This window comes from Brassica oleracea, chromosome C7 (genome assembly GCF_000695525.1).
Source record: "Brassica oleracea var. oleracea cultivar TO1000 chromosome C7, BOL, whole genome shotgun sequence".
In the NCBI taxonomy this organism is placed as follows: Eukaryota; Viridiplantae; Streptophyta; class Magnoliopsida; order Brassicales; family Brassicaceae; genus Brassica; species Brassica oleracea.
Window position 1 is genome coordinate 8,917,438 of NC_027754.1, and position 11,321 is coordinate 8,928,758.

Genomic DNA, 11,321 nt, shown 5'->3' on the forward strand with positions numbered 1-11,321 from the left:
TTCTATTTTTTTAGATGTACCATAAAATCCAAGCAAACTGATGACTAGCCTCTGACGGAGTTAAAACTAAAAATATTCTTTTTATCTATTAAAACTGAAGTCATAATTTTTTTTATAAGTGATTTATAAACAGGGCATTCTTCAGAAAATCATGACTTAAAATAGATTTATCATTTAATATCTAATAAAGTAATGAGAATATCTATTGCATCATTAATAAATTAATTGATAAATTCCTTTGAATAATCCTAATTTTTTTTAATTACAAATATAGTTCTCAAAAGTCAAAATTACTAATATGTTTCATTAAATAGGTAAATAAATATTTAAATTCATATAGTTAATTAATCTAGACTTTGAGTTTAAATTTGAGGGGTAGAGTTTTCAGAGAATTGGGTTAACATTTAAAAAACAAATAAATAATTACTAATTTTAAAAATAGTTTCAACAAGAATTTTCTGATTTTAAAATAAAAATTTCATTTTTTTGAAAAAACTAATTTGAAAAATAAAAAAAAGTAAAAAGTTTAAATTTAAAAAAGTATTATTCAAAAATAATAAAAAATAATTTTTCTTTTATTTATTTATTTATTTAAATAATTATGTATATTTGAATATTTATAAAATAAAGGTAGAAGAGGATTTCACCTCTTTAATAAAAAATCTTTTGATCATTTTATTCGTTTGGAGGCTCTTTCGATGAAAATACTTAGGGTCATGTGCGAGAGAATTGCCCTAATAAATTACTAATCTGCTCTACCAAAATAAAATATTTCTCTTATACGACTTGTACCGTTTGTATACTTTACTAATCGGACATACTGATTATTAATAACATAGATTATCATTTCTGAACCATGAATAAATAGACATTCGAATATATTTTCTTAGTAATACTTAATTACTTATACAAACCATACACTATAGAATCCAATTATTAACGAATATAACATAATAACAGGTATATATAACACAATACATAAATCAAAGATTTATACAACTGGCATTAATAATCTATATTTATCTCTAAGATTCGTATCAATGGCAAATCATTTGACATGTATATTCGTGAATCTTCTTAGTTACTCGAAAAACTTACCATTTCTTGTTATTAATTTGTAGCAGCATTGTATTATATGACACGCCCATAAAACCAAACCTGCTAAGGTAATTGAAAAAAAACTAAACCAGTTAAATAAATATGCTAGATAAACTACATTGAACCAAATATACAACAAAAATTGGTTACACAGTATATGAATATTCTAAGAACCCTTGTAAACTGTTTATACGAGTTATAATTACATGTTTGATATCCTAGATCCAGCGCTCTTCCCATCTGTTTAGAAAACGATATATTTTCTTTGTTTTAATCTACTGCTTTCGTACTATTGATCTAGCATAATCAGAACTGACAATCTATTGTGTGATCCACATTCCACGTGGATTCGATTCCCAAATACTACATCGATCTCTTAATTAAAAGAGGTGTGGGGGTAATTTGAACATATCAAAACCTTAATATTCATTTACAGGAAAACAATTTTTTTCAAACCAAAGTCAAGATGGAAGCAGTAATACAACCGTAAGCTCACTGAGAATACAATGTTTTAACAAAGTTGATTCTCTTTCTAGAACCATCACATATGCCCAGATTCCTAACTTCTTACTTATGTAAAGAGCAAGAAGAGGTTCAAAAGAAGAAAAAAGATTTAGCGTTGGTAGAAATAACTATGCTCCGTATAAGCAAGAAGATGCTTATTATTTACGTGTGTTGGTGAACATTGTCAAAGGCCATACAAGTTATGATGATATAATGACATTTGAAGATGTTGTTTATGCTGGCTACAAAGAAGCAAGTTTTGTTCGGGGGTTGTTAGATTGATGATCAAGAGTGCACTGATGATATAGTAAGGAGAAGTTACCAAAGCTCAGAAACTTATCTACAACAAGTGTTTATTATGATGCTCATGAATGATAGTTTAGCTATGGCAGAAAATGTTTGAGAAAAAACTTGGGAGTATCTTTCTAAAGATATTAAGCATAACCAAAGAAAATATTTCAATAGCCAGGTTTACTTTAATTTGTTATATGAGAAATTATTAGAATGTTATGGAAAATTTAGGATATGACTTTAACATACATTTTTTTTATAAATTACTAGAATGTTTGTATACCCCTAGTAAATTACAATTAAGACCCTTAATTAGTTTTTTTTGTTAATTGAAATTATGTTAAAACAATAAATCCAGGTAGACAATTAATATATCCACGTTAGAAGATAATAACCGTCTCCTTTCACGTTAAAAAAGGGATAATCAAATGTCTTCTTAATCACAAATACATAACTTTTTTCTTCGTCGAACTCTCGAACGAACTAACCCTAACCGTCGACATTGTGTTTACTGCCTCTGAACTAACTGTCTTGTCTTCTCTGATAACGTCGTCACCGAAATCTCCGTCTCCAATTGTTTCTACAAAATCGTCTTCGGCGCAATCGTTTCTACGAAATCGTCTTCGACGCAATCGTATCTATGAAATCGTCTTCTCCGGTAAGTTGGGACTGAGTTATATATTATGTTGCGGCTGAGTGATATATTATGTTTCGACTGATTTATACATTTTGTTGCGGCTGAGTTATATATTATGTTGCGACTGAGTGATATATTATGTTTCGACTTATTTATATATTTTTGTTGGGGCTGAGTTATATATTATGTTGTGGCTGAGTTACTTTTATGTTGTGGCTGAGTTACTTTTATGTTGCGGCTGAGTTATATATACTAGTACGGCTGAGTTATATATTATGTTGTGGCTGAGTTATTTTTATGTTGGGGCTGAGTTATATATTATGTTGTGGCTGACTTATATTTATGTTGGTGATGAGTTATATATTATGTTGTAGCTGAGTTATATATACTAGTACGGCTGAGTTATATATTATGTTGTGGCTGAGTTATTTTATGTTGGGACTGAATTATATATTATATTATCGCTTATTTATTTTTTGGTTATATGATCAGATGTATGTTTCTGAAGCTCAATCACGGGATTATCCTCCAAGACTTTACCCTGAAGGGTCTTCTAATCTAGAAGGTAAAAATATTAATCACAGTTTCCATTTAGGAGAATTCCATCACGTTAGAGAAGCAATAGGACGTGATGTGTTGGAACAGGAGAAGTCTCCTATTGGAGTAATTGCTAAGCTAGCTGCACGCAAAAGCGTGTGGTCTGGTAAGACCATACATTATCTACTATGTAGACAACTGAAAAAGGAGATTTGGAGTCTCGTTGTTGATCAACCCATCAGGTTTTGCTTACACGAGTTTGGCGAGATCACTGGGCTAAACACAGATCTAGTGCCAACATAAAGTTTTGAACCTGACCAATACAAAGCGTTTTCGGAGGAGTTGAATCTGCCTCTTGGGATGGGACCCAAGTTAGATGAACTGAAGCCAGCATTAGAGGTCTGTCAGTCTTGGACTTTTGGAAAGCGTAAATGGTTGGGGTTGTTACTTCTTCAAGCCACGAGACTTTATGCTTTGCATCATAATTCTAGGATACCATTTGAAAGTGCAAAAAGAGTATTCGACAATGAAGCCATGATGTTGTATCCATGGGGTCGGACTGCATATGAAGTTCTTGTTGACTCCATTAAAATGTTGGATCCACAAGGAGGGTCATACACAATAAGCGGCATGAAGGACGTGTTAATGGTTTGGGTGTATGAATCTGTCACTTGCTTTGAAGAGCAATTTGGGAGAGTGGTCAATAGTGAAGACATTCCGCTTTTGCGATGGGGTGGAAAGCGTACCCGTGCAAGTTTTACTAAATTGTCCTCTGAGGAGATCAAAGATCATGGCGAGGTAAGGTTTAACGCTGATTTATGAGTTATTTGGTGGCTGAGCTATGAGTATATGATCGTCGAGTTATTATTTTGTAGTAGGCTGAGTCGTTTTTGATAGATGAGTTATTAAGTAATTGGTGGCTGAGTTTTGAGTTGTTAGATGGCTGAATTATTAAGAAATTTGTGGCTGAGTTATGAGTTATTTGATGGCTGAATTATTAAGTAATTGGTGGCTGAGTTATGAGTTATTTGATGGCTGAATTATTATAATTGATGCTGAGTTACGTGTTATGGTGGCTGAGTTATGAGTTAATATTGCAGGTGCGTGTGAGGAAAATGATTATGAAGGACTCAGTTGAAGAGATGTTTTCTCAATGGATGAGTGAAGATGACGACCCACAACTCATTAACTTGATAACATACACACATGGAGGTATATTTGTTAGAGGTTTTTGGGAAGTGCAGGGGAAGGAGAAGAAGAGAAAAATGAAGGGTGGAGTTTTGTAAGAAGCTGAGCCACCCACTAAGAAGCATAAGAAAGAAGTTAAGAAACATAAGAAAGTGAACACCAGTGAGGTTGAAGCTTCTGCAACCGGAAATGGTTCTAACGAGGAGGAAAGGGAAGACTTGGGGAACAATGGGGGCCCTGATGACCATAATGAGTACTCTGGATCATATGCCCCGAAAATTTGATCTATATGAAGGTCGATTTGAAACGATTTGACTTTCGGTTTGATTTTTACGAAGCCCGGAACACGCCAAATATGGATTAGAAGACCATTGATGATATAGTGAAAGCTTCAGTCGATGAGCGTCTTAAACATCTGGGGGTAGGGGAAAGTGCCAAAAACTCTGATAATCTCTCAAAAGGTCTCGAACAATCTTTAGAGTTGATATCACCGCAGTCGAATACACAACAGAAATCTGTCAATATTCCAACGTTAGCTAAGCCCATGGGTAAGGGTTTGGGGAGAAAAATAAATTGGCAGAGGATCTTGATAAGGCTTCAGAGGTGAAAAAGACTTTGGTTGATGAGTTTGGTAGTGCCATTGCAACACGTGCTAAATCTGCTGCAACACCTGCTAAAGCTGCTGCAACACCTGAGGCTAAAGTTGCTGCAACAGCTGATAAAGATGCTGCTCTTGATTCAATTATTGTTTCTCCTGCTAAAGGTGCTAAGGATGCTAAGGCTGGTAAGGAAGGAGGCCGCATGGGCAATCCAAAACAGAAGGATGATGAGGCTGTGTTAACAAAGAAGGAGGCCGCTGCTAAGAAGAGGGAAGAGGCTGCGTTAAAGAGGAAGGGGGCGACTGAGAAAAAAAAACATGATGAGTTAAAGAAGCAAGAAGCCGCTGCTAAGAAGAAGGAGGCTGAGTTAAAGAAGTAAAAGGTGGCTGAGATAAAGGAGGGCCTTGCTCCAACTGTCACTCCACCGCGTGCCAATTGTATAAGAGTAAAGATTAAGACGCCGAGTGGGGACAGTAGCATTGCGGAAGTGACCGACGAAATTCTCGCGGCACATAACGAATTGTTGCCGGAGTCTGATGTCGAGGAAGAGGAACTGATTAGATATGCCAGAATAAAAGATTACCAGGAGAGAAGTGTTCAATTATCTCCACAGGGGTGTGCATTGATGGACGTTTCTTCAGCACCAGTTTTTCCTTACATTGGAGACAATGGAACGACGTGCATGAGGAAGAAGTTTGAGCCTTCATCAGTAATATATGATCCTCTAGCACCTGTTGATCAAGCGAAATTGGAAAAACTTATGCAACACATTAAAGCCATTCCACCCAAACAACCAGCACCAGCAACTAAAGACCTATTATAAGAACAACTGACTATGAGGATGACTTCTACAGCATACTCATCACTGAAAGTCTATATTACAGCTGAGTTATATTATTTTACGGCTGAGTTATATATTCAATTACAGCTGAGTTATATTATGGCTGAATTATATATTCTATTATGGCTGATTATATATTCTTTTATGGCTGAGTTATATATTATATTACAGCTGAGTTATATATTATTTGATGACTTAGTTAATCTTCATTATGTAGCATGTCACTGCGTATATGAAAGTCCTCGTTGGAAGGTCCATGCGAGATCCCAACCCTTTCTGGTCCAAGCGCATTGCCTTTATTCACCCTTGGTTCTTCACTGTATGGGTTCACGATTACAAGCAGTTCAAGATAAAACCTACTCTGATGAAGTTCAAAGGCACTGGTTATGAATATTTAGCAAATGGTAATATTCCCGATGAATGTCAAACAAACTTGAAGTGGTTTGAAGATGTGGATCACTTGTACGGAGTGCTTCAAGTTAGTGGCGATCACTGGGTGGCGTTTCACGTGGATCTGAAGAAGGAGAAGATTGATGGCTACGATCCAATCATTGGACATGTAGCACCCGAAAGTGAGAATAGGATGATAAATTCATTTAGGCCGCTAACACAAATGCTCCCTGTGATGTTGTATGATATTATTCCTGCCAATCTCCGAAAACCTAGTAAAAAGCAGTTCGCGTTCAGAAGGAGGAAAGACAAAAAATATTCCACAAAAAACCCAAATTGGCGATTGTGAGGGTGTATTCGTTGAATTTTGTCGAATGTTTAGCGCTTGGGGTAACTTTTGATGAGATAAACGATAAAAATATTCAAGGTTTACGGGTGAAGATGGCAGCAGAAATCCTCGATGAAGGAGGAAATACTGTGCTTAACAGTGTTGGAGGAAAAAAAATAACTTTGTGTTGTATTTGACTTTCGCTTATAAATCTCAGTATTATCTCTCATATATTTGAGCCGTGTTGTATATGTGTAACTCAGCCATACCTCAAACATACCCTAAAGTCGGAAAATGCTTATATAACTCAACCATAATGGTAAATATAACTCGGTCGTATCGTGGGGTGATAACTCAACCATACCTCAACAAAACCCTAAAGTCGAAAAATGCTTATATAACTCAGTCATAATGGTAAATATAACTCAGCCGTATCGTGGGGTGATAACTCAGCCATACCTCAACCAAACCCTAAAATCGAAAAATGAAATTGAAATAATTTATAAAGTTATACTGAAGCTCCAATTATCAGTTTGAAGTGAATATATAATCAACTGAATGTGTCTCCTTTATTGAATTTACAAGTTTAGAATCAATCATGATCTTTAGGTATAAATTGTATTACATTTAGATATAAGATGTGAAGTTTTAACCAAAGTAAACCATATACTATATACTTTCAACTGAATTTGTGCTCTTATATTTCCTAGTGGTAATAGAACTAAAAATCCTAATCCTAAATCCTAAATAACTATCCCTAAACCCTAAATAATTAACCTAAACCCTAAACCCCAAATAATAAGCCAGCCGTAAATGTTTAATAACTCAGCCGTAAAGTGGAACTTACTCATGTCTTTTCGTATTCTGGGCGGGAAAAAGATCTTGAGAAATCTGATTAAGTTAATCTCGCGACGTATGACTTCTATATCTCTCTATATATAGTTCCCTTTTCTCACACCTTCTTTCTTTAGAAAAAAGGGAAAATATGTTGATTGTCCCTGGTTGGTCATTAAAGTTTGCCAGCAGTGTGAATGCCAGTCTTTTTTTGTTTGTTTGTTTGTCGTCTTCCCATCTAGGCTAGATCAAGTGGAGAACAGACGAGCCGATTCTCCGAAAAGCATCTCCATCTGTCCGGGTCTGATCTATATGGGAGAAAATATAATCTCTGGTCCTTGCATCTTTCGCTAACGCGTCTGCCCGGCCATTCCGACACCGAGGAATATGAGATAATCTCACATCCTCGAAGTCATCCTGTAACCACTGGAACTCTTCAATCTCTGTCGCGAATGCTGGCCAGTCCATCGGGTTTGTAGTCATGTCGACTAAGTCCGAGCAATCTGTCTCGAACCGTACTGAAGTGATCCTTCTTTCTCTCATACATGCGGCTGCCCAAAGTAATCCTTCCATCTCAGCATGCAAAGCTGTGAATGCCAGTTTAAGCACTGCAAATCGAGAGAACCTCCTAGTTCTAGACCCGGGTCCGGGTGTCTGCATTGATAAAACCTCTGTTATGTGGTTTAGATTTTTTACATGAACTTTCGCAGGCGATCCCAGAGATTCTTCGAAAAGGATGGGTTCATGAGTGGCCGACATACCGCTTCATTCCCGCTCATTTTAAGGAACGCTGGTTTCTTATACTCGTTGTAAGCACCGGTTAGGTGTAATTTGTTATATTTTTTGCCAACAACACTAATATTCGTTGTCTTCTTTTAGCGAAAAAACACGTGGGATCCGAGGCATAATTTTCTAGTCTGGACACATTTTAATCTCTTGGCCAGAATGCTATTTCGAGATCAAATGCGGTGGTTGAAGAGGTGTTGGGCGCATGGTGGCGAGAAGCCTGAGTGGATGTTAACTAGAGTTTGGCTTGCTCTTGTAGACATTTTTGAAGAGTTTGAACCTGATAATTTTGGTTTATGAATGTAATTCGACATGTCTATTTTGTATTTCTCTTATATTATGTCGTATAGCTCAGCCATAACGTTAATGTAACTTATCCGTAAATGTTAATATAACTCAGCCGTATATGTTAATATAACTTAGCCATAAATGTTTAGATAACTCATCCACCATGTTTATATAACTCAGCCAAACGTTTATATAACTCAGCCATAACGTTTATATAACTCAGCCGTAAATGTTTATATAACTCAGCCGTAAAAACATATAACTCAGCCATAACATTTATATAACTCAGTCGTAAATGTTAATATAACTCAGTCGTAACGTTAATATAACTCAGCCATAACGTTTACATAACTAAATATTATAATAATGGGATGTTTCGTCTTTCTTGATTTGACCGTGTTGTCCACATGGCGCATCAAGTGTGTGGAAAAAATGGTTCAAACCTAATATCGAGGCCTTTATAATATCGAGACGATAATACCTTATAATTTTAAATAACTCTGCCTCAATGTTTACGGTAACTCAGCCGTGAAAGTTTATATAACTCAGCCCATTGTTTAATCAACCTATAATATAACTTAGCCATTTTATATTTTAATAATGGACTGTTTCGTCTTTCTTGATATGACTGAGTTGTCATTTAATTATGGCGCTTCAAATATGCGGTAAATACGGATCAAACCAAATATTGAGGCCTTTATAATACCGGGACGATAATACTTTATAAATTTTATTTTATTTTGTCTTAATTTTAAAATAAACGTAGGAATTTGTGGTATTTTCTAACATTACAAAGAAAATGTTTTTTTCATCATGAGTCTTAGGTAACTACAGGCGACGTAGGAATGTGGAAAGAGAAACGCCGAAACAGTGTTGGTTTGGTGAACCCGCTAAAATATTTACATCTGGATCAGATACAAATCCCGGAAGATTGTACTATTGCTGTGCAAAAGGATATAATTAGATTTTTTTATTTATTTATCATGTTCTGAATGTGATACTCAGATCTGGTTATGTTGGTGAAATCAGAGACATTTATTCAAATGGACGGATAAGTGTTTGATGGAAGAGGTAGATGTTGGGGTCAAAAATGGTTATTTTGAAATCAACGGCTATGATTATTTCTTCTTCACGGATTTCTCACAAAACATTCACTGAAAGAAAGATCGGAAGTGAACGAACGAGCGAATTCCGGACAAAAGCCACTCGCCGGAGAGCTGAACCATCACGCGGGTCAGCTCACCGGCAAGCTCAACCATCACGCCGGCGAGCTGAACCGTCATGTGGTTGTGCTCCCCGGCGAGTTCGGCCATCACGCGAGTCGGCTCGCCCGGCGAGCTCGACCTGATCCCGGCATGTCCGGCTTACTATGAAAAATGGAATATTCCCAAAAGAGATAGACTTGGGCCTGAAGGCGAAGGATGGGCCACCGACCTAGAGCGACTATATAAAGAGAGCAGGAGCAGAAGAAAAAGGGATCCGAGAATTTAGACTTAGAGAACTCCTGCTAGCTTAGAGAACTTAGGGCTTAGGTGGTTAGACTAGCACGGCAAGGCTTAGGACGTCTTGGCCGCATCTTGTCCTGTTGTTCCGATAGTTAGCATATCTCTACTCCTTTCGGAGAAATCTTGTATTCATACTATTCAATAAAACGCCTCTGAGCGATTATCTATCTTTTTATCGTTCTAAAGTGATTACGCAGAGAATTCGGACCTTCAAGGAAAAACGGGTTCACTCGGTTTTCCTCCATTATTATTTATTATAATCGACGGTGTGAATTTCGGTTCCCACAGTTTGGCGCTAGAAGCAGGGGGGATGACGAATTCTCTAACTCAAAAATCACTAAACGATAAAAGACACAGGATGTCCGCTCCAGCAGCTAACTATGTCGTTTCTTTCAATGACCGGGCAACGGCCGATCAGGCCAAACCCCACAACGATCTCCTTGTCATCGAGCTGACGATCCAGGACATCGACGTAGCGAGAGTGTTGGTCGACACCGGATACTCGGCCAATATTATCCACAAAAGTACCCTCGAAAGAATGGAGATCGATCTGTGCGCCGTTACGGAAAGACCTCGGACTCTCGGGATATGCTACCATGACTCTCGGCTCGATCGACCTCGTTGTTAAAGCCGGGAGCGTCACCAAAGTCACGGAATTCTTAGTCATCGACCGCCCAACATCGTACAACGCGATCGTCGGTACTCCATGGCTGAATTCAATGCGAGCGATCCCTTCGACATTCCATCTGTGCCTTAAGTTTCCAACCCCTCGTGGAGTCGAAACTATACAAGGAGACCGCAGGATGTCGCAAGTATGTTTCGCCGCCGAGTTAAAAAGAAAGAACTTTGCGATTGAAACTTCCCATAAAAAGAAAAGAAAGCTGACTCGCGATGAGAACGCCCCGGAATGAGACTCGGAAGTCTTCTAGCAATCTCAAAGGGCCGAAGCCCTAGAAGGGAAGCGCAAACTGACTTGCGAACCGGTAATTTTGATCTGCCTCGACGAATCCTCTCCGGAATGATGCTTCGAGATTGGAGATTGGAGCCAACCTCTGCGAGCCACTAAAGACAGAGCTCATCGCCTGTCTCAAAAAGAACCTCAATGCGTTCGCTTGGGCTGCGGAAGATATGCCAGGGATCGATATCGGCATAACGTGTCATGAGCTTAACATCGATCCGACCTATAGACCCGTCAAACAAAAAAGGCAAAAGCTAGGACCGGAGCGTGCCACCGCGGTAAATGAGGAAGTCGAAAGACTCCTGAAGGTCGGATCAATAACAGAAGTTAGGTATCCAAACTGAAACGCTAACCCGGTCGTGGTCAAAAAGAAAAATGGTAAATGGCGAGTATGCGTCGATTTCACCGATCTCAACAAGGCCTGTCCAAAGGATTGATTCCCACTCCCGCACATCGACCGACTGGTCGAAGCAACAGCAGGGAACAAAATCTTATCATTTATGGATGCCTTCTCCGGGTACAATCAGATCATGATGA

General features: G+C 37.7%; 1 protein-coding gene across 1 annotated transcript; it reads left to right on the plus strand.

The window, feature by feature from the left end:
• Window positions 1–3,022: 3,022 nt before the first annotated feature.
• On the plus strand, window positions 3,023–6,434 carry LOC106302519. Its single transcript, XM_013739012.1, has 6 exons — window positions 3,023–3,233; window positions 3,396–3,865; window positions 4,168–4,279; window positions 4,836–5,229; window positions 5,299–5,563; window positions 5,913–6,434. Exons 1-6 carry the CDS (start codon window positions 3,023–3,025, stop codon window positions 6,432–6,434), a joined length of 1,974 nt encoding a protein of 657 aa, XP_013594466.1.
• Window positions 6,435–11,321: the final 4,887 nt, after the last annotated feature.

Excerpts from the sequence above, each read along its gene's own strand:
- LOC106302519 (XM_013739012.1), top strand. The coding sequence starts at position 3,023 with ATGTATGTTTCTGAAGCTCAATCACGGGATTATCCTCCAAGACTTTAC. Across the intron at positions 3,234-3,395 it reads ACGCAAAAGCGTGTGGTCTG|CGTTTTCGGAGGAGTTGAAT; the intron begins GTAAGACCATAC and ends ACCAATACAAAG. Across the intron at positions 3,866-4,167 it reads AGATCAAAGATCATGGCGAG|GTGCGTGTGAGGAAAATGAT; the intron begins GTAAGGTTTAAC and ends TTAATATTGCAG.